The sequence below is a fragment of the Gopherus flavomarginatus genome, chromosome 6, assembly GCF_025201925.1.
Source record: "Gopherus flavomarginatus isolate rGopFla2 chromosome 6, rGopFla2.mat.asm, whole genome shotgun sequence".
Classification (NCBI taxonomy): domain Eukaryota; kingdom Metazoa; phylum Chordata; order Testudines; family Testudinidae; genus Gopherus; species Gopherus flavomarginatus.
Genome location: NC_066622.1, coordinates 22822473 through 22846103, shown reverse-complemented (window position 1 = coordinate 22846103; position 23631 = coordinate 22822473). Strand labels below are relative to the sequence as shown.

Genomic DNA, 23631 nt, shown 5'->3' with positions numbered 1-23631 from the left:
CCCCATGTAAAATGAGGATAACACTTCCCCACCTCCATGAGATTCTGGGAAGGTAACTGATGTTTGTAAAGTTCTCTGGAGAGGGAAAGCCCCGCAGAAGTGCTAAAGATAAGGCAGCAAGTGTCAGCATCTGCAGCACAAGTGCAGTGAGGAGTTAATATTCTGCACTCAGGTGATTGCACCCTGCTCAAAAAAGTCCCTTAATAGCTGTTTAGAACTCAGACCTTGGGGGAGCTCTCTTGGCAGATTCACAAAAAGATTCATAATAATTTAAATGAAAGTTTTTTTCCAAAGAGAGGATAAGCTGGTTTGGGGTGTGAGGTTACAGCAGCAACCATGGGGGAGAAGCTTAAAACATCCACTTCCCCCTTTTTCTCCACCACCCTTCTCGGGGAGGGATTCAGGAGAGAAGGGGGATCCAAGACATTTGGCTTGTGGCTGGCAATCCTGATCCTGTTGCCATGGAGCCTGAGCGCTGAAAATAATATTAAAACAAACATAAAATAGTGTCCATCAGAGGCACCCGGCAAATGGCAGGGTTTTCTGCCGTGGTGTTTGCTCGAGCTTTAATTTAACAAATGTGCCTTGCCCTGTGCTGAGGTTTGCCAAACATGGCTTCCCACAAACCACCAGAGGGAGCAAGTTTCACAGGGTATGAGGCTGTCAACTGAGAATGTTCCACACCTGCCAGTGAGTGCCAGGCAACACCAGGACCCTGACAGCCAGATCAACCCAGCCTTGATGGGGGAAAGGTTCCTCACTACAGCTCTGTACTGATCCAAGTGATCTTAACTGGCTACCCTTCTGGCTGCATACACAGGGCAGAGGAAGATAATAGAGCAGCACTGCAAAACCTTGTTGCTGGGTTTACCTGGCCTTTGATCTTGGTACGAGGATGAGTGGGTTTACCTGGCCCCACATCTAAACACAGCCTCAAAAAGGACAAAATGTCTTGAGTTGAAACGATTGCAGAGCCTGACCCTTTCCTGTGCGCCCTGATGGAATCAGGGATGGAGGATAGCTGGCTTTCCATGCTGCTGCTGTGAGATGACAGACTGGCAGCCTAGTAGCTAGCTGATTTTCAGTGCTGTTAGTTGAAGGGAAAAGCCTCACAGTGGTAACGAGTTGTGGGTTAGTAGCTCAGATTGCTGCATGTCAGGAGAGAGAGGGGAGGTAGAGACAAGCAAAGCTGGAGATGCTTTCTAGACTGGACAAATTTCCCTTCCTGCTAGAGCTGTAGTTGTGTGGAACTATCTTGTATTCTTTATATAAATATAATACACACACACACACACACGTACGTACGTATGTACGTACGTTTAAAGATGCTAGACTGACAGCCTTAGAGACTGTATTCCTCCATCTACAGATCATGTATATGCTGGGCAGCATCATGGCAAGCTCCTCCCCTCTGCTGCAAACATGCCTCACCCTTGTTCCTCCAAGTGTGACCGAGGATTATGGCCTCCATGCCCCCATTAGATCCCTAGCTTCACTACTGAAATTGTAACAAGGAGACTACTTAGTGCCAGTTGTGGTGATTTATTATGAAGACATTTTGAGCTGAAGTTTCTAACTCATTTCATTGTGGGCCACCAAACGGCCATCGCACAGGAACAACTCTTGGTTGCTAGCTGACTTAGACTGGCTTTGAGGGATGGAATGCTGTGTATGCCATGTGAGGGATTTGTTTGGTTCATCCAGTGAAATCTGTGCACTCCTGGAATGGCATACTGTGGGGATGCGGAGAGTAAGCACCCAGCAGTTTGTTTAATTGGATAGCCTATGATAAGTGAGACAATTTCTACTTGCATTGTAAGTCTATGTGCATATGATATTGTAACAAATCAGACCCCCCACCCATGCCTTCCCCTGGCTTTTGCTGTGCAGCACTTATGACTGATTATCTCTTTACAGTGGCTGTGGGGATAGAACTTTGATCTCTGGCACCAAAATCACAGGCCCTCAGCATCATTAACTGTTAAAAAATATAGAGTTCGTGACACACAGTTGATTCCATCCTGGAGGAGCAATGGTGAATTCATTAGCCAGCTCATACACGATGCCGTGTTTTTTGCTTTCTTTCTAAAATGAACCTAAGTACATATTAAGAGAGTTTCAGTGCCCCTCTGAAGCATCAGTCACTGGCCACTACTGGAGACAAGATATCACTGGTCTGTGCTGCTTTGGTAAATGCTGTGAGAGTGAGTCTGAGGGCATGGCTACACTTGCAGATGTAGAGCACTTTGAGTTAAACCAACCTTTGCAGAGTGCAGTAAGGAAAGCGCTGTAGTCTGTCCACACTGACAGCTGACAGCGCACTGGCGTGGCCACATTAGCAGTGTTGCAACGGCCACAAAGAGCAGTGCATTGTGGTAGCTATCCCAGCATCCAAGTGGCTGCAACGTGCTTTTCAAATGTGGGGGCTGGGGTGGAGTGTGACAGGGAGTGTGTTGTGTGTACGTGGGGGGGGGAGAGCGTGTCAGCATGCTGTCTTGTAAGTTCAGACAGCAGCAAACCTCTTTCTCTCCCCCCCCCGCCCCGCCTCTCTCTCACACACACAGCATTCCACAGTAATGGTTGCTTTGTCTCAGAGCAGATAAGCATGTTGGCTGTCAGAAACGGAGCTTTCAAAGGGCATGTCCAAAACAATGACAAGAGTGGCCACTTGACTTAAGGGGATTATGGGGTGTTTTCGGAGGCTGATCAGAGCACAGTAATGCAACACCTCATTCACACTGGTGCTGCAGCGCTCCAGCGGGGATGCAGCAAACGTTATTCTACTCACTGAGGTGAAATACCAGGAGCGCTCTAGCTGTGGAGTCAGAGCGCTCTACATGCCTTGCCAGTGTGGACGGGTAGTGAGCTAGTGTGCCTGGGGCTCCTTTAATGCGCTGAACTTGCAAGTGTAGCCAAGCCCTGGATCTCTGTGCCAAGAAGTGAAACAGTCATGGCTGTGAGAGGCTTCCATGTATCCAATCAGCCATGTGCTGAGAGTACTTCAGTCTCCAAACACTGCCAGTCCCATAACCTTCATGAGCCAAACATGCAGTACTCTCTTAGGAGGGCAAAAATTAATTAGTCACTCCATCCAGTGCATGTTGATCTTAGATGTAATTGTATCAAGCCTCCATTGGGAGCAGCCTGCGCTGATTGATAGTGCTATCCAACTGCAGCCTTTGTTCATAGAAACTTTCCTTGATGCGAGCTGCATGGCAGGAAGCAGGTGGGCCGCTCTGTCCTGCACCCTGCCAGCTTTGGGGTCCAATGCTTATTAGACAGGGAGTTTCATCAAGTTCTATTTCTCTCTTTCCCCTCCCTCTCCCTCCTCCACCCCCCAAATGAGATGGATCCTGTGATGTTCTAGCATTAGAAATGCTTGTTAACCTTCAGGTTGAGACATCTCTAGAGATGTGTAGATAGTTTGAGGTTGGACGGATTTGATTTTAATCAGTAAGTGCTGGCTAATTGTCTTTCTCTCAGCAACTAAAAACAAATGAAAATAACTGATCGATATCACAATCTGAAGGGAGAAAAAGTGCTTTTTTAAAAGTTTTAAAATATAATTGAAGGGTGAGTTGGTGCATTAGTGGCTCTAGTAGAGAATGCAGCATTCCATGATGCTTAACTAAAATGTTAGAATGAATATGATGAATTCTTTTACTGTGAAATGTATTGCTTCTTTGCTTATTGTGTTTTGCAGTTTTTAAAATGTACTGCTTAATGTAAAACTTTAACTTTCTAGTGATCAGAAAAATTACTTGGGAAATTAGAGCTGGTCAAGTAATATTAGGTTACTGCTGGAGTGACATCACAAGCTGCCAATGAACGTTATCCGGCACAGTGATGATATTCCTGTAAGGACCCCCCTTTCTGGGCCAGTGCTTGCAGGAAAAGCAGCTTCTCCCATAGGGAAGACAACCAGGCAGACAGGGGGATAGAGCTCAAATCCAGCCGGAATCTCTGGACTGCTGTGTGAGACCCCCATCATCCCTGAGTCACTCAACCTGCTTTCTGTAGCTGGCTTTAGCAAGATTCTTTAAACATGTCTAGGTTCTGTTTGCCCTGCAAAATGGAACCATGCTTTAACCCAGTAGGGGAGACAACCACCATCATAACTGGTTCCCTCAACATGCTTTTCACTGTAGTTTAGACAGACTGTCAATTTGCTGAATGTGCAGCTGGTAGAATGATGCAGTTGCTGATACAGGGAAGCCAACTATCCACTATATGAAATGGCATCAGACACCAGGAGCCTAAATTATAAATCACTGAAAGTACCCTGGGTATACAAGTGGTTGGCAATACTAGCATCTGCTTCTAGGCAAGAATGACCACTCATCCTTAAGGTTTTGACTCTGACTTAAAAGTAGAAACGTTTGCTGGCATCACACAAGTACCTTGGAAAGTAGCCTTCGCTTGGCGTCAGCTCTGCTGTCATCCACAGGAAGGGGAGGAGATAGGAGCTCATTACAGGACAGCTGTTTTCTTTGAACTACAGAAATGAGAGAAGTGGGAGTAAAGACGGGGAGACCATGGCATGCGCTGCAGCCACCATGATATCCTAAAAAGGGTTTGAACAGGCCCACAGATTTTCTGTCTTCTCTTACCATTAACATGACATGGAGTGTAAGTAGAGAACAGGGTTCAAAGAAGCTAAAAGATTCCTCTGGGGACAAAGCACATGAGGTTGGTCTGGGTTTTAGGAAGGTTTGTGTCACTCAGATTAAAAGCAAAAGTCCCTCAAACTTTGGTGGGGGTCAGAGTGGTCTGTGGGACCCTCTATTTCTTCATCCTCTATCCTTCTCGTGTCAGACCCTCTGGAAGGAAGATAGGGTGCTGTTCCCTTCTAAGCTGGTCTGTACTTGTCCAAGTGTCAGGAGTGTGTGTATGTATGTATAGTTGGATAGGAAGTGTTCAGCTTCTTAGGGGCTGGGCAAAGTGCTTCAAGCCCTGCTGGGCCTAGGGAATGAACACAGCACTAGATTGTCAACCCTGCCATGGGGTGTTGTACTGTTACCCATAGCTGATCTGGAACTTGCCTAGTTCCCACCTGTCCATGGACTGTCACAGGAGGATCATCACTCTTGCTGTTGATTACTGGAGCAGTGCTTTCCAAAGCCAGTGTCAGAGCATTCATTCTCAGTGGAGAGCTCTCGCCTGTGGAACTTGCTCTTTCTGGTCTACCAGAGCTCAAAGTTGTTGGCCTTCAGGGCAGATTGTAAACTGCCTTGTTTAATCAGGGAAGGGTCAGGGCCCAGGCCCATCAAAAGGCAAGAATAGACATTTTTTTGTCATACAGGTCTCTATGTGTGTCAGTTTGGCACCTATAGTAAGAGACCAAGATGCTGCCGTGATAGGCACTGTATAAATATTCGATGGAAAAAATAATTCGTCTCCAGTGTGATTTACGTTGGGAATGGTGACTCTTGAATCTGAGGCTAGAGACCTGCTGTTTCTCACCAAAATCCTTATATCCCCATTGTTAAATCCTTCCTTGGACAAGTTTTTTCTTGTGCCCCTCACCAGAGCTTATGCCTCATGTTTGATCCTGGGGCTGCTTTCACTTGGCCCAGGGTCAGCCTTCCCATTTGTGGGACTCAAGATCCCAGAAAGGTGGCAAATCAGCCGACAAGTTACTTCCCCTCTTACCTGTTATCAGAGCAGTCTGGCAAAAAGGTGTTTCCTTTTGTTCCAGCTCCACTATCAGAGGAGGTGATGGGGTCAGCCAGGCAGAGATTGTAGGGGATGGTGACCCCCTAACAAGCAGCCTTATTTTGGGTCAGCCCTAAGGACAAACAAGGAGGTTTTAACATGCTTTAGCTTGGTTTGGGGTTTCTCGCTGCTAACTCCCAGAAGCTGTATGGTGCAGGGGCTGACGAGGTGTTAGGTGTGATAGGGATAGCTCAGTGGTTTGAGCCTTGGCCTGCTAAACCCAGAGTTGTGAATTCAACCCTTGAGGGGGCCACTTAGGGATCTGGGGCAACAAATCAGTACTTGGTCCTGCTAGTGAAGGCAGGGGGCTGGACTCGATGACCTTTTGGGGTCCCTTCCAGTTCTATGAGATAGGTATATCTCCATATATTAACCTGGAAGAAATCCTTCTTGGCTTGAGCGGAAACCCAGGTCTGTTGTTGTTTCACAACATGTAAGGGTGATGATCCAGAAAACAGTCTTGGAACAAGTGAACTGCTGGGACTGGGTTCATTCCTCCTCTTCAAACCAACTTTGACTTTGCTAGAGCCTGAGAGGAAACCTTAATGGCAGTGTGAAGATCTCTGCTACTGAGGGCTACCCTGTGTAGTTACAGGATCTTCATTCAAAGCTCATCAGGAGGCAAATGGAGCTTTGGGATTTTTAACTTCTCCCTCCTGAGATGTTACAGACCTGTAAATTGGGGTGGGATCATGTTGATTTTGGGTGGAACAGGGTGGAAAGAGTTGAGGGGCCAGTTGCACAATTTGAAATGTTCTTCCTCTGCCATTTGGCTGTTCCAGTGACCTGTTCTGTGATCCCTATTTCCCCCCACATCTTGCTTTGTTTTGCAGCGAGGAATACCTGATAATCTTCTGAAAGGTGCTGTTTCTCCTGACTGGGTGTGAGCTGTATCTCATCCCTGCTCATGTTACTCATGCATCTCAGGAAGAAACAGTCCAGTGTCAGCAGTTGAATAACTAACCAGCCAGCTCTTCCCTTTGTCTTCTTCTTTCCCTCTTTCCCAGGAACTGTTGGTTAATTATGGATAAACCCCGGCAGCCACCAAAGAGCAGAGAACAGAGACCACAGAGGCCATTGGAAGCCCAACATCCTTCTGGATTTATGCTGACCAAAATCGGTGCCTTCTGTCTGTAGCAGTCCAAGAAAACGACATGATTCCTCTTCTGAACGCCTGCATGTATCTGTCTCACTGGATGTTTTTGGAGTTGGGGCAGGGGGAGGCCTTGAGCGGCAGCACAGTTCTGCCAAATGTGCTTCAACCTTTATATTTGTTCATTGTGAAAAGAAGCCTGTCAATCGTAAGTGCCCACAGCACAGCAAGTAGCTTAGAGGCCCATGTGACTCAAGGCCCAGTTAACTCCGTACTAGTTTTGGTTTCACTTATGCAACCTGTGTTTCCAGTGCTGTTGCCTTTGTCCTTGTGCTCCAGAGAAAGGCATCTGAAGTATTGGGGGAAGCAACCCTGACCTGCTTGTTAGGATTAACTGTTCCTAGCATGCTCTTGTTGTTAACACCAGCAGACACATTCCTTCCCTTCCAAGGCTCCCCCCTAAGAACAATAAACTGTCTAATGGTCACTGTGTGTGTGAGATGTTTTCACCCCTGTGAGTCTGAGAATTGCTCCTTACTCTCCCTCCGCCCCCTGCCAGCAGTGAAAATCTGTCAATTCCCAATAAGCATCAGGAATAGAGATAGGAATAGTTCCAATCACAGTTTGTAAATTAAAAAGCTCATTTGTTTCAGGCCAGGGGTCGAATGACTTTGGCTTTTCTGAAAGTACTTGGAAGAGGACAAAGCCTTGGCCGGAAGGGGATAAAAGCCTTGGCCAAAAGGGAACTAGCTGTGGTGAATCATGCTGCAAAAAGCTTCTTACCTAATAAAGAGTCCTCACTGCACCAATCTCTTGTGTACTCTCCCTCTCCTGCTCGCTGTAAACTCTCTCTCTCTCATCCTCCAGCCCCGCTCCATTGTGTTCCCTCTTTGTGGAACAAGGGGCAGTGGGGAACAGCATGTCTAGCATTGCATCGCTGTCCATGTTGCGAGGCAGTCAGTCTATTTGGAATGTATTTCTTTGAGTGTCTCCTAGCATCGGCACTGCCTAGCTCTGGTCTGTGACTGAACAAGTCTGCACACTCTGTACTTATGTGTATAGCACATGTAGAGTTTCGTTCTCCTATCTTTGACATGCCACCACCTGTAGGTTGGGACCTGGTTCTTGATTTCCATGCCAAGAACACTATGTAGTACTTTGGCACAGGAAACGAAGAATAACTTCTCCAGTTGAAACCACAGGGGCAATTATAGGGTAGCCAGAATGAAATGAGCAGGGCTGGAATTTAGCCAAAACATCCAGCCAGCACCAAAGCTAATGAAGGATGGACTATGTCTTCAAGAACCGCATGAGATCAGGACCTCAGTTTAATGTCGCACCTCCAGCATTACAGTGCCCCGCACAGCTGTGTTTGGTTCAGTAGTAGAGTGCCACCTACTGAGTCATTATTGAACTTTGCCGCTCATCATGGGTGCACTTAAACTGGAAATGTGCCCATATGTCAGCTTAGTTTTCTAGCCTTTTATACTTGCTGTTAATCAAGCAGGACAGAGCTGCAAAGGCTTGTTCACTGTAAAAGGCACTGTGTTCACTCACTCATTGCCCTTCCTTTGTTAAAGTCACAGCTCTCCCTTTGATTCCAAATTTGCTGCAATGTGCAGGTCAGACCCACTGGCCCTAGCAGAGGAGGGAAAGCTTCACGAACCAGAGCCGGGCCCTCAGATCTGTTGCTGGCAGAGCTGGGAGAGCTTTCTGTGCTGCTGCCAGGCCAGCAAGGTATGGCTCCTTTTCTGCCTACAGCACATACAATCTGTGGAGCGGAGCACTAAAGCCACTACCTGCAGGAATTTAGAGGGGTAAGGTTCATCTCCAGGTGACTACTACTACTTAATTACTGTTGGCTTAGAGGGGTGATTGTCCCCATTAGCTTGCCACCTTGTCCCGCCTCTCTCCCAGGTTTGTTTGGCACATGTGGTCTGCATGACCTGCATTTCAGCCGCCCCAGTTTGCGGGGTGAGGGTGGAGGTGATGATGGATTATGATGTCAGGGCTGAATATCTCTCCGTGCAGGCCAATTTTCTCCCTAAGGCAACTGTAATACATTTCCATGTTCTTTCATAATTAGCTTTATTTACCAAATTGGCAATTCCTCTGTTGAGAAATAACTGATTACAGCATTCAGGGAGTTGCTGTCATCTCAAGATATGCAGGTGTCTGTGAAACATAAACAGATGCGATCGCTCACAAAATGAACCCAATAGTTAGTGGGGGAGGGGGAGATCCAGTCATAAAAGGCAAATGCAACATCTCTGGCCTCGTTCAGGCTAATGCTGGCCAGGTGCACTACCACTGTTGTGCAGCCCCAGTGATGACAGAGTATCAGTCTGAGGCCATCCGACACTTCCTAATGAAGTGCTTGATTAGTTTAACTGTCTTTAGTCCATCTGCCCTTCAATCACTTCCCCAGTCCACTGGGGGGCCATCTCACCAGAAATCGTAGATGAGCTGATGGTGGAGTGAGGCTGGTCATGACGGAAACAGGACCGGCGCCAATGTTTTTGGTGCCCTAGGCGCACGGCCATTTCTCCCCCCTGCTCCCCCCTGGCAAAATGCTGCCCCCCAATAATCCTGGCGCCCTAGGCGATTGCCTAGGTCGCCTAAATGGAAGCGCCAGCCCTGGACAGAAACCAACTCATTTTGTAGCCTCTGTTCTCACTGTCATATGACTGTCATATTCCTTACATACTGGTGCTTTAAGTCCTGATTCAGAAGAATTCAGTGAGAGTAGGATACATATGAAGACTGAAATAAATCCATCTGATATGCCTTGTGTGCAGCCCAGTGATGGGGCTAGAAAGCCAGCTGTATAGGAGATAGTGAGGCTGAGGCTGGGATATTGGCTTGATCTTCTCCTGGGAGCAGGGCTATGAAATGAGTTTTGGTAGGTCTCAGGATGTCTCCTTGCAGGATGGAATTGTGGTTCCACCTGCTTTCCAGAAAATCCAGCACACTTGTTACCTCCTCATTGCTGAATGATGCCATTGAAAGGTGCTAGCTGTCACATTCCCCCTCATCTTCCTCTGAGTCATCTGGGCTTGGGAGAAAACTGATCTGTTTGGAAAGCTCACGCTGGTACGCCAATGATATCCTGGCCCTAGAGCCTTGGGTACCTTTGAGCATTGTGAAAACCCTTCTCTCTACACATGCCACACCATCTCTAATGAGTGTTCTCTGGCTTGTTTTCTTCCTTTTCCCTTGGCCTGTGTTCCTAAGGGCCTTGCAAAGACAGGAGACACCCTGTATCATGCCTTAATCAGCTCCTGCGGGTTATCTCCCCATCTGAATCCTTGACTGTCTGTTCGTGAAATCTTTGTTGCTTGCTGCAGAGCTTGAGTTTGATTTTCATGGAGGATTGTGATGGCAGGTGTCAGTTAAACTCCTAAGTGGCAAAGTTTGTTATGATTACAGTCTAGTACTCAGTGGCGGATAGTTGTCCTCACCACACAACCTGTCACAGTTGGCACTAATTGGCAACCTAGCAGTCTCCACCAGAATAAACAAGGACTGAGCAGACCATAGAAACTGAACTGCGCTCTCACCCTTAGAAGAAGGTCCCTTCAAGGCAAGGTTGAAGGATTATGAGAGCAGCTTGCTCTGCTGCAGTCTGTGCTGCACGTTTAGTGGATATGTAGGACTTCAGTATCCAGGACTGTTGCTCCAGCCTCTTCCACCTGCACAAAATACACACACAGGCAGATTTTCAAACAGTTCAGCTGAGCATCTGCATAACTACTTTGCCTGTGCAGTTAATGTAGTTGTGTGTGCAAATAGGTAATTGTGTGCACAAATGCAACTAGTCATTAGCCTGTGGGGTGTACAGTTGTGGTAACGGCATGTGAAAATTAGGTTTGCAGAATGCCCAGTTACAAGCACAAACTGTCTGAAACTGGCTGGATGAGTGGGAATTAAATAAACTTGTTTTCATGCAAAAGGCCCTAGCATAATGGTAAGGAAAGGGAACAGCAACAACAAAAGAGAGAAAAATTGTTCAAAATTTTCCAAGAGGACTCAGTAGCTCTTTAAATGCAACATTCAACAAGCACTCAGAAGCTCTAATATACAAGGGCATCTCAGACTCTCTAAACACTGAATTTGTGATCTTGCATAAAACTACAACCCATCGCCTCCTGTGGTTAATATTTCACGCTTGACTTTACAAGATGCTTTATCTAATATCCTCTCTGCATTCGTGCTTTTACCAACTCTGCCTTGTCCACAATGAGAGAGGCTGAAGGAGGAAGGCAATTGCCAAATGTGTCTGTCATCTTTGTAGGACGGTTTTGTGCAGCTGTTGGGGGAGAAGAGTTAGTCTCACTTCCTATTTTATAGTCTGCTGAATCCTGTGATCTCATGCTGTGTGCTCCTTTTCCAGGCAGAATTTTCCATTTGTTTTTAAGGTATTATTTATTTTATTGCCAAACTAGTTAAAAGTTCTTTTCTGTAGCTTGCTAGCTAAACAGGGCCTGATCTCTGGAGGTGCTGAGCTTCCATTGCAGACACTCTGTGCCTTTCCCGATCAGGTCCTTAACTTTGCATGGTGGCCTGTTGTAATGACTGTCACAGTCTGTATGGGAGTGAAAGAAGTATCGGTTCTGTGTCCCCTGGCTTTCCCTCCTCCCCTCCCCCCAATCGCTGTAGTAGAAAGGTACCTATTTAAAATATAGTCTACAATTGCAGTGGCCTGTTGTGTGTACACAAAGACTAACACAAATTAACCATTACAACTCGCACTGCATTAGAATACCTATTGGCTATTAGCCAAGATGGTCAGGGATGTAACCCCATGCTCTAAGTGTCCCTAGCCTCTGATTGCCAGAAGTTGGGAGTGGACGACGGGATGGATCGCTTAGTGATTGCCTGTTCTGTTCATTCCCTCTGAAGCACGTGGCACTGGCCACTGTCAAAAGACAGGATATTTGGCTAGACGAACCCTTGGTCTGACCCAGTATGGCCGTTCTTATGTTCTTACCAGGATCTCTTCTGTCTCCAGCTGGTGCTACACGATCAGAAATTACTGGCTGTCTTTAGTCAGAATCTGAACAGCAGTACAGAGTTGTGCAGGCCTGTACGCTAACACCTGCTTCTCTCGAATGGAATTCTGTATAATTGTCCTTGGGGAAGGTGGCTGTAATATTCTTGAATGGATCTCCTTATCTGGTAACCTTCCTCCACCACCACCACCACTATGTGTTCGTGTCTTGCTGTCTCCTCATTTCCCCAATTCTCCATGTTGAGAGGATGCAGACTGAAGTGGTTACAGTCTCTTCCTAGCCTGGTTTTGCAACCTCCCTTGTGTCCACAATTGTTCTGTGCAAATAATGATACCCCTCCCCCTCGGGTATCTAATTGCACATGCAGGGTGGTGGTAGTTTGTGGGCAACCTGTGGCAGAGCTAAACGGAGCGACTGGAGCAGCTGTCAGCACTAGCAAGCTTCAACGTCCAGAATGTCTCTTGCATTTAATCACCATGCACTTTGTCTTTGTATGTTCACAGCCGGTCAGCTCAAGGCAAGGAACTTTTTGTCTCTTGCTGGAGAGACAAACAAGCAAACTGTTGTTTCTGTGCTAAAGGTAAATTCAACTGCTCCTCTGGAATCTGAAACAAAATACAGCTGGCTGCCCTCATCTGTCCACAAATGCCCCAAATCATATGCCCTTTTTGCTGTCTTCTTGAGAAGTGCTTCCCCTGGAATGTGCACTTGACGGGGTGGGAGCGATGGAGTGCACGGTTGATTCTCTTTGGTTTCAGATGCTTAGGTTTAGCATAAACATGGCTGCTGATCTCCTAGCCATAGAAGTTCACCAATTAGTATTGGCCCTAAGAAGACCATTCACATCAAATGGTTCTGCATGGAGTTGCACAAAGGTGCATGGGACTCAGGTTTCAAAACCCTCAATCTCTTAAACAAGGGAGGTTTATAAGAGCAATAGACCACTTGGACTAAAACTGAAGGCAAATAACTGAAAGGGAAGAGCAGGGAAAGGAGGAGCCGCAATAGTTTAAAACGGATGCTTGTGCGGGTAGCACTTTAGATGTGCTTATGTCATTTACCCAAAGTTTTTCCTGGGGCAAAACCCCAGGCTGACTAAGTTGTCTCTTATCTATTTTCAGTTTCTTGTCATGACCTAGGTACCAGAAAGCAGTGCTAGACTTGGAGAAGGTTGTCATTACCCCTCACCTCCTGCCATCTCGTGCCTCACTTCTGGCCAAAGGTGCCACCTCTTGAGCTGAGAGGGTGTTTCAATGCCCAGAGAACATGCAGTTTTTGGTTTCTCAACTGGGTTTGTCAGGCAACTGATACTAATGACTGTGGTATCTCTTGTGACCAGGATGCTTGTCTATTAGGAGCCAGAGCCAGACCACTAACTCATTTCACAGGAAGTCCGATGTTAGAGAAAAATGGTGTCACTCCAATAGTACTATGGAGTACTTGCAGAGCATTGAAGATATGTTGTCAGCACCCCTACCTGCAACACTTCCTCCAAAGCACAACTGGTGCCACTACTGTTCTGGTTGTATCTTCTTTGAGCACGTCTTTATAATAGCTGTGTCTGCACAATTTAACTGCACACTACTATAATACCAGCATGGCAGGGTACCATAAATGTAGCAGCCAGCAGTCCCAGCTCAATCCCCTAATACTTTTCCCTAGCTCCCTGCTCTCTCCATAGGTTTTAAGGCCAGCAGGGACTATTGGATCTTCTAGTCCAGTGGTTCCCAAACTTTAACAACCTGTGAACCCCTTTCCCTAAAACGTCAATTCTCACAAACCCCCTCCTAAAAATGAATATTTCCAGGGATTTTATCCTTTACCTGAGTATGAATTTTAAAGAAGTGATCTTGGAAATATAAAATTTGTTTTTATGACATGCTTATTACACACTATTATTATTTATCATTACAGTATTTTTATTACATTATGAAAACGGCAACACTCTTTTAAGATCTCACTTTCGTAGCTTGTATCACTTTGATTAAGCCAGTTATAAGACAAGGATCCTATGTTTCATCAAGGAGTATCAGATGTGAAACAGCATGAAGGTATTTAAGAAGCCAACTCAAAGAGTTCCTTCTGCACAAGACTTCAGGTCTTGAGCAGTCCAGGCAAACAACGCACGTTACAATAAAGCTTAAACTTGTTCTTCATCATAATTTTAAAAACAATACTAGCTGCCTATTAAATTTGAAAAAGAGCAAAAACTATTTACCTCCCTTTCCATTTCTTATAAGAAGTCTTGAAGTTTAAATCTCCTCAGTGTGATAGCTATGCTTGCTTTGATCTGCTTAGCTCTTGGAAGTCCAGGAGCTCCGGGCTGCTGGCCCCGTGCTGCCAGAGATCCCTAAGGACAACTCTGTGAATTTTTTCCCAAGAACCCCCTGTAACATTTTGTGAACCGCAGTTTGGGAACTACTGTTCTAGTCTGACCACATGTGTAACATAGGACACAATGTAACCCCACCTACCCAGGAGACTTGAGTGGAGCCAAGGCAGTGCTCAGTGATCTTGGCTCTGTCTGGTACCCCATGAACCCTAACCAGGAGACACATGATCAGTACAAGTTTTTAAAAGTATCAAATGTACTTTAATAATAAAAACCTATTACAAATGACACTTGCTTTGCCACCAGCTCTCCCTATGCTGCTGTACTAGAACGGTCTGGCGTAGGGACCAGTGGGCTAGAAGCTTCAGTCACTACTTTAGCAGTGGTTGGGGAACCTGACAACTGGCTGACTGTAGTGTGGATGCTGTGACCCCATGGCAATGAAGAGTGGGCCTAGCACCACTCAGCTGAACTGGTTGTGCCTGAACCAGTGAACTTAACTAGTGCAAACAACCCTGTAAGCCGCCAAACAGCTCTTAGCTAGTAAGGCTGGGATCCACAAAGGAAACTAGATGTTGCATTGCTAAGCATCATGGTGCCTAACTTCTAAGCGTCTAGAAGATCACAGAAACAGCACTGCGACCCACAACGCCACGTTAGGTGCCTAGGCTCCGCTGTAATGAATGGAGGGAGAGAGTGAGCCTGAGACTATGATCCACAAAAGCCAGCACTGTAATTTTATAGCCCCACAGCCCAAGTCAGCTGAGCCATTCTCTGAGACATGGTGTGATAGGTTTTTTTATCGCCAGGTAGAGTTACCCCAGGGCCTGTGCAAGGATGTTTCGTGCCCTAGGCGAAACTTCCACCTTGCGCCACCTCCCACCACCCTGAGGTGCCCCTCCCAGCGGCAGCTACCCTCCTCCGCCCTGAGGCACCCCCCCTTGTGGCAGGTCCCCACCCTCTGCCCTAAAGCATCCCCCCGCCCCAGCTCAACACCACTCCGCGCCCAAGCACCCCGAGCACGTCATTACTGCTTCACTTCTCCCACCTCCCAGGCTTGCGAAGCCTAAGCTGATTGGTGCCACAAGCCTGGGAGGCAGGAGAAGTGAAGCAGCTCACCCCTGATCCGCCTCCTCCCTGAGCATTGCTGCTTCACTTCTCCCGCCTCCCAGGCTTGCAGTGCCAATCAGCTTAGATGCCGCAAGCCTGGGAGGTGGGAGAAGTGAAGCAGCCACGGCGTGCTTGGGGAGGAGGCGGAGCAGGAGTGAGCTGGGGCAGGGAGTTCCCCTGCATGCTGCCCCCTCCCCCCTTACTTGCTGCAGGTGACCCTCCCCCCACTCCCCTGCCCCAGCTCCTTCCACCTAAATGCCGGCGGTGACCGGGGCAGCCGAAGATCTGGCCACCGCGGTCACTGCCGAAGAAAATGACGACCCCCAAATCCCAGTGCCCTAGGCTACTGCCTAGGTCACCTAAATGGTTGCACCAGCCCGGAGTTACCCTAAAACGTTTTTAGAGGGAATGCACATTAGACACCTGCCTTGCTCCACATGAGACAGGTGCAGGTGGTGCCCACCTTAAACTTTTAGCTCAGTGGTTAGAGCACTCTGCCAGAGGGAAGGGAGGGGATTTGAACTGAGGTGGGGGTGTTCCACCTTGCAGGAGAGTGCTCCAACTGCTGAGCTCTGGGCTATGCTGATGTGGAGCTCCCTCCGTCTCCGGTTGAAGTTTTTGCATTCTGGATAAATGATGAAAGAGTAGTTGAAGGAGGGGGATAGGATCTGGGGTCTCCCACCTCCCAGGCTGGTGCAATAACCACTGTACCCTAGAGTCATTCCCATTCTCTGTCCCTTTCTGGCCCAATGACTGTTCCACTGTGGATAAATAGTCATTGAGCCTCTGGTCTCATCTGAATGGGACCTGATCCAGTAGGTGTTGCTTGGAGGTTATATCTCTGTATGGATAATGAGAACATCCACTGCTACAGTAGATAGGGGGAAAAGAGAGGGCATAAGCTGTGCATAAGCTGACTTCTAACTAGCAAAGTTACGGAATGAATGCCCATGAGGGAAGTTTTTTCCTTATTGCACTCAGTAGGAAATGGTGCACCTTTCTCAGAAGTATGTGGTACTAGTTACTATCCAAGACAGGATACTGGACTAGATGGACCATGGATTGAATTTGGTGGGGCAATTCCTAAACTCCTAACGGTTTTAATTGGGTCCTAATTCGGTTGTGAGATTTAGAGTTTGAACTGCCTGAGCTCACTTAGATGAGGAATCACTTGGAGACTTGAGTGAATCAGAGGGCGTGTTCCTTCCAAGCCATTTGGCAGGGACCACTTAAGCATTCCCTTTGATCGGCTGGCTCTGCAAGAGAATGCATCATGATATTGCGTTTAGTAGTATTTTACGCAAACAGGGAGTGCCATTGTAAGTCAGGATTAGCTAAACACAACATTAAAAATAAAGCACGGCTGTTAATTTAATGAGATCCTTGTTAGAAATGTCATAAAGCAAGTAGGTAGGAGCTCTGCCAGTACTGTCAGTACCCACTGAGGGGATGGACTGGGGGAGCCATCTGATTTTGTGCCATGTGACGATGCAACATTTGGTTTTTAAACCAAATTAATTCTTCAGTTTTCTGCAGCAGCATTTTTAACTGCTGAAGAAATCTGATTAGTAACTGCAACCAAGCCTCATGATTCCTGATGAGCCGGGGGAGATGCCCTTTCAGGATTTAGCTTGAATCATATCAGCTGAAATAAAAGCTCATAAAAGGCAGAGGAATTGCTCTTTATGGGCTGCTTGAATGAAAGAACCTTGATATTCTCTTTAATCCTTTCTTACTTATTTTCTTCTGCAAGCCTCTTTTATGTTGGGTATGGTTGGGTTTTTTCCCCCCTTCTACTCCTTAGCTTCCAGTTTGCCATTGCCAACTAACAATAATTTCCTTGGATTGCAGTTTATTGGATTAAACAGATCAATGCTGTGCATCTGTGAGGACCAGCATTGCACATGGAGTGAACTTGGCTGCTGTATCTATCTATATGCTGCAGGCTTCCAGTGCCACCTTTTACCGTGAGCTTTGTGCTTGTTCCCCGGTCACTGCTCCACAATCACAAGCAATTACAAGTGGTGGGGAAAAGCCCAGTAGCCAGAGAACACATTAGTGCTCCTTCTACAGGAGGGTGCACAGCTGGATGGCGTGAGAGGGTTTGAGGCAGCCCATGGGCAGGTGCCATCATGGGATCTGCAATCTAGGAGGTTAGAGTCTGAGACGTGGGGCTCAGGGTCCTATGACTTCTGTTCCCTGCTCAGTCACTGCCTTTCTGTGTGGCCTTGGGCAAGTCACTTCACCTCTCTGTGCCTCTGTAAAATACCATGTTGCTGAGCAAGGTGTAAATGCCTTGACAGACAGACAGACTGACTTATGGACCTGAGCTGTCATCAAATTAATAGGTTTGTACAGTGTTTTGAGACTTTAAGTGAAAGGAGCTACACAAGGACAAAATATCTGCCTACTATTTTATTTCACCATTAAGTTAAACTATAATTATTTCATGGGGATCCGTTTCAGTACTAGAAATGCCCATCCCCAGCCCTGGGTGCCCTTTCCAAAGTGTAATGCTCACATTAATACAAATAGTGTATTTAACACTGTTAAATCAATGACTCCTGTCCCCACCATCCTCATCTGATCCAGCCTTGAGTCCCCACGCTAATAACCAACCGCGTCTGACCCCAGATTGTTTCCTCCCAAAGCACCAAAAAAATACCAGCTTTGCAGCGTGATGGGAAGGTTAGTCAATTTGGCCTTTGGCCGAACGAAAGAGGGAGAGAAAGTATATTCCAGAGTGCAGGGCTTCTCCTGGAGAACAGCCTGCCAGCAGCTCCCCCTTCTCTGTACTGAGGATGTCCCTGCCCAAGAGCCTCAGCTGACCATAGTCATAGCAATGTGCCATGGGAGGGGAGGAAGCCTTTCCAGTAGGGGGGTCTTGAAGTCCTTTAGCTCTTCAAAGGGCAAAAGCACCTTGGATTCCTCTTGGAAGACTACAGGGAGCCAGTGCAGCTCTCTAAGCACTAGTGGTGTGTGGTCCCAACATAAAGCTCCACATACGAAGTGATTTGCCTTATTCTGGTAAATCGTCTCAAGATGTAGCTCCAAGCAGCAGACGTTACAGGAGTCTGAACTCTGGTGGTGAAGGCTGGGATAAGCGGAGCAAGGCCTGCATCTGGGAGAATGGCCACACCTGCTTCACCAAGCATGATGGACCAAACAAGTCATAACGAACATGATTTGGGAGCCAAAACGACCCATTCTTGATGCCCTGCCAAGACTGGGACACAGTACAAATAGTTTACCCTAATACAATTTATACTGCATAGCCAAGGGAGGCTTAACCCTTTCCCAGAAGAGTCTGAGAGCAGCCAGGCTCCTGTGCTGGGAGGCAGGCCGTGTGTTCTGCAGTGCATAGAATCATGGGGAGAAGCAGGGCCCCATGATATGAGGAAAGGTTAAAACAACTCGGCATATTCATTTCGAGAAAAGCAGGCTGGGGGGCAGGGACCTGATAAGTCTCTAGATGTGTTAAGGGCTGTTATAAAGAGGATGGTGATCAATTGTTCTCCATGCCCACTGCAGATGGGACAAGAAATAATGGGCTTAATCTGCAGTAAGGTAGATTCTGGTTGGATATTAGGAAAATCTCTCTCACTCTAAGGATAGTTAAGTAGTGTAACAGGTTACCAAAGGCTACTGGGGAATCCCTGTCATTGGAGGTTTTTAAGAACAAGTTAAACGGTCACCTGCAAAGTTTACTTGGTCCTGCATCACTGTGTAGGGATGGACTATACAACCTCCTGACATCCCTCCTAGCCCTACACCTCTATGATTCCTCCACTGTTTAAGCCAATCTGCACTGTTCTACTGGTTCTTGCCGTGGTCACTTTCTACAAGAGCTCACCTTGTTACTGTGCATCGTGGGATTGTATGGGAGGTCCAGCTTGCATGGTTCTGCAGACAAGCCCAGTCCGCATAAAGGAGCAAAGGTGAATCACATTCAGGAGCAGTGTGCTGCAAACTAACCCTGCACCTCTCTATGGCTACCTCACTTGGAGCTTGAATGTGATCTTTTAACACTGATACACACAGTCCAGACCTCCTGAGCAAAACACCGGCACTGATAAACCACAATGCAATAGCAACCCTACCACAACAAATCAGTAACTGCATTCGATGGAGGAAAAACAGTTCTTTTCTCCTGCAACAGCTTTTTGTTTTTGAGAAATAATAAGTTATAATAAGTCAAAAGGAAAATCTGATCTTATACCTAACGAAGAATGTCCTTTGACAGTCTCAGGTTGGTGGGGCTTAGGCAGCCTCTTTGGCGCTCCTAACAGTTGGTGTGGCTTTGATTTCTTTGACGTGTGCAAATTGGCTTGGTTTTTCCTAGTGTTACATGTGCTTACTGGCATCAGCCCACCCAAGTTAGACACTCAGTTTTAACCTTATTCACTTGTAGGTATTTTTAAAATGGTAACTCTTACATGTGTATTAGAGGTGGCAGCAGAGTTCCTGCCTGAAGCAGCTACCTCACACGTGGGCATTTGGGCCTGTAGCAAGGTCAGCAGCTGCTTACATAATCCACCTTGGTACAGTTGTTCTTCTTCGAGTGATTGCTCATATCCATTCCAATTAGGTGTGCGTGCTGCGCGTGCACGCTTGTCGGAAGACTTTTACCCTAGCAACTCTGGTGGGTCAGCAGGTCGCCCCCTGGAGTGGCGCCGCCATGGCGCTGGATATATATCCCTGCCAACCTGTCTGCTCCTCAGTTCCTTCTTACCGCCCGTGTCGGTCGTTGGAACAGTGGAGCGCGGCTTAGCTGTCCTCCACTTCCCTAGCTTCTCTTCGTTCATCTGATCTTTTGTTGTGTATAGTTGACTTAGTCCATAGTATAATTAGTTTTATAGTTTATAGTTGTTAGTTAGTTGTTGTACATAGTTTACCGGGGTTTGGGTTCTAGCCCTTCCCCACGCCCAGTGCCCAGGCCCATGCCCGGTTCACCAGGGTTTAAACCGTGCTCGGCCTGTAAAAAGCCGATGCCCACAAGCGATCCCCACGACTCTTGCCTAAAGTGCCTCGGGGAATTGCACATCTCCGACAAGTGCCGCATTTGCAAGGCCTTTAAGCTGCGGACTAAAAAGGAGAGGGACTTTCGATTAAAGACTCTCCTTATGGAGGCAGCCCTTAACCCTCCGTCCTCGGCACCAAGCACAGACAGCGCTCCTCCGGCACCGGACCGCGCCGGCTCCGCCAAGACACCTCGGCACTGGCCTTCTCTGGCGCAGGGACCTGACCAAAGGCCTTTAAACTTCCTCCACACCTTCGGTGCAGACTCATCCGGATCGCCCGGCACCTACTCCTGCCGCGGCACCAACGACCGTGGTACTGTCTACTCCGGTCCTGAGAGGGCCATCGAGTCCAGTCCAGGAGAGCTCCCCGGTGAGACCTGTGGTTGAGCTGACAGTCCCCTCCACACCGGAGACATTCTCCTCGGCCAGGGACCTTATTGCAATGACTGAGTCTGCCCTGCCTCAACCCCCGGCACCGCCGTTGTGGGTTCTCCATTCCAGAGGCAAGCCTGCCGCTATGAGGCCTCCTTCGCTGGAGTCGACGAGCTGGCACCGGTCCCGATCCAGGTCCCGGCACCGCTCAAGGTCTCGTGGTCGGTCCCGAGCTCGACGCTGCTCGCAGTCCCGGCACCGCTCACCCAGGCGGCACCGGTCGTACTCGCGGCACAGATCCACCTCTCGTCCCGGTCGGTACTCTTGATACTGCTCCGGCTCTAGGCACCGCTCCTGGCACCGAGACTCTCGCAGCCGGTCCCGTCGCAGACGCTCGAGATCCAGGTCGACCTCCTGGCACCGCGCTGGTTGCAGGTCCCGGTCTCAGTCTCGGCACCGATACGATTCCCAGTACCGATCCCCGGCACCGAGGAGATCTCCAACGATGGGAGCGCGGGACTCATACCAGCCTCATTCGGCTCCTCCATGGCCGTCCTGACAGCCGTCCGTGTCATCTCAAGCGGACAGTGTATACGCCCCGGACACAGACGTGCCTGCTGTCTTGTTCAGCGAGCCTCAGCCTCAGGATCATGGTCCGCAGCAGTGGGGATTCTGGACGCCCTGGGCATACCATCAGGCCCAAGGTCCTCTCCCAGGTCCACCGTGCTCGACGGCCTCAGAACACAGGGCACCGGAGGCCACGATTACTCGCCCTCCCCCTCCTACTATGGAGGAAGGGTTGACCCAGCCTCAGGACTCCGAGCTCCCCAGGGAGACGGACACGATGCTTCAGGCGGAACCCTCATCAGACCCGCTCATTTCAGGTCTCTCCTCTTCATCCTCCCCTGACGAGGCTGTAGCTGGAACCTCGTCGGCCAGCCCTCCTCCAATTGACTTCAGGGCCCACCAGGACCTCCTCAGGCGTTTTGCACAGAACATGAACTTACAAGCCAAGGAGGTCCCAGAGGTCCAAGAGCCAGTGGTGGACATATTGTCATCTGATGCCCCCACTAGAGTGGCCCTCCCATTTATTAAGACCATACAGGCCAATGCCACTACAATATGGCAGTTTCCAGCCTATGTTCTGCCCTCTGCGCAAGGAGTAGAGCGCAAATACATGGTGCCCTCAAAGGGCTCTGAATATCTATATGTACATCCTCCTCCTTGCTCCCTCGTCGTCCAGTCGGTTAACGAGAGGGAGCGCCATGGCCAGCAGTCCCCAGCCCCTAAATCGAAGGACGCGAGATGCATGGACTTGCTAGGGCGTAAAGTTTACTCTGCGGGAGCCCTCCAGCTCCATGTGTCCAACCAGCAAGCCCTCCTTAGCTGCTATAGCTACAACACCTGGGCGGTGGCGGACAAATTTAAGGAGCTGCTTCTGCAGGACGCACAGCAGGAGTTCTTGGTGATCCTCGACGAGGGGAAAAAGGTCGCGAGAACTTCCCTCCAAGCTTCCCTGGACACCGCGGACTCAGCCGCCAGGACTCTGGCCTCTGGCATGACTATGTGCTGTATCTCGTGGCTGCAGGTCTCCGGCCTCCCCCCGGAGCTCCAGCACACTATTCAGGACCTTCCATTCGAGGGTCAAGGGCTGTTTTCGGACAAAACAGACCCTAGGCTGCAGAGCCTAAAAGACAACAGGGTCATTATGCGCTCATTAGGGATGCACACGCCTGTAACTCAGCACAGGTCCTTCCGACCCCAACAGCACCGCCCTTACCCTCAACCCCGGCAGAGACAAGACTTCACCAGACGGCGAGGCAGAAACGGCCGCTGGAGGCAATCAGGCAACCAAGGGGGCTAGAACCAAAGCTCCTCCAAGCCTTCCTCTGGGCCAAAACCTTCCTTTTGAAGGTGCGCCCGAGGGCATTGTACCAGTTTCTTTAAAGATCTGTCCCTGCCCTTTTCCAACCAGCTTTCCTTTTTCCTCCCTGCGTGGTCCCAGCTAACATTAGATCGTTGGGCCCTACGCACGTTGGAACTTGGATACCATCTACAATTTATTTCAAAACCCCCCCTTCAACCACCCTCCCTCGTCCCTCTTCAGGGACCCCTCTCACGAGCAACTCCTCCTACAGGAGGTGCAAACGCTCCTCGCCAAAGGAGCCATAGAGGAGGTACTGGAGCACGAGCAGGGCAAGGGGTTTTATTCCCGCTACTTCCTGATCCCCAAGGCGGAGGGAGGTCTCAGACCAATCCTTGATCTGCGGGAACTCAACAGATACATGGTAAAGTTGAAGTTCCGTATGGTATCCCTGGGGACCATTATCCCGTCCCTGGATCCTGGAGACTGGTATGCCGCCCTCGACATGCAAGATGCCTACTTCCATATAGCCATCTTCCCACCTCACAGGAGGTTCCTCCGGTTCGTGGTCGACCGGCAGCATTTTCAGTTCGCGGTCCTCCCGTTCGGCCTCTCTACAGCCCCAAGAGTATTTACCAAATGTATGGCTGTAGTCGCTGCTCACCTTCGCCGCAGTCGGATACACGTCTTTCTGTATCTAGATGACTGGCTTATCCACGGGACCTCCGAGACGCGAGTCCTCAGTCACGTCCACATTGTCAAGAACCTTTTCATACATTTAGGTCTAATGATCAATGTGGAAAAATCAACTCTAATCCCCACTCAGAGGATAGAGTTTATTGGTGCCACCTTGAACTCGACTCTTTCCAAAGCCTGCCTACCACTGCCACGGTTCCAGGCTCTGACGGCCATCATCCAGAGGCTGCAAGCGGCGCTGCTAACTTCGGTACGCACTTGCCTCGCTCTCTTGGGCCACATGGCCTGCACGTTCTTAACAAACTACGCAAGACTGCGCCTACAGCCCCTCCAATCCTGGCTCAACTCGCAATACCGTCCAGCCAGGGATCCTATGGACATGGTCATCACCATTCACTCGACCGTGCTAGACTCCT

At 48.6% G+C, this 23631-nt stretch overlaps 2 protein-coding genes across 6 annotated transcripts in view; both read left to right on the top strand.

The window, feature by feature from the left end:
* The window catches only part of CHCHD6 (coiled-coil-helix-coiled-coil-helix domain containing 6), a 177489-nt gene extending 170194 nt beyond the window's left edge, over positions 1-7295 (top strand). For 4 of the 5 annotated variants that reach the window (XM_050958537.1, XM_050958533.1, XM_050958534.1 and 1 more), the window contains one exon: positions 6723-6832. In XM_050958537.1, coding sequence (XP_050814494.1) covers positions 6723-6746 — 24 coding nt within the window. In that variant the 3' untranslated portion in view covers positions 6747-6832. Of the gene's footprint in view, positions 1-6722 lie in introns of all 5 variants that reach the window. The other variant, XM_050958538.1, reaches the window with a different exon arrangement.
* The window catches only part of PLXNA1 (plexin A1), a 409775-nt gene that overhangs the window by 24128 nt on the left and 362016 nt on the right, over positions 1-23631 (top strand). The gene's annotated exons all lie outside the window — the stretch shown is intronic.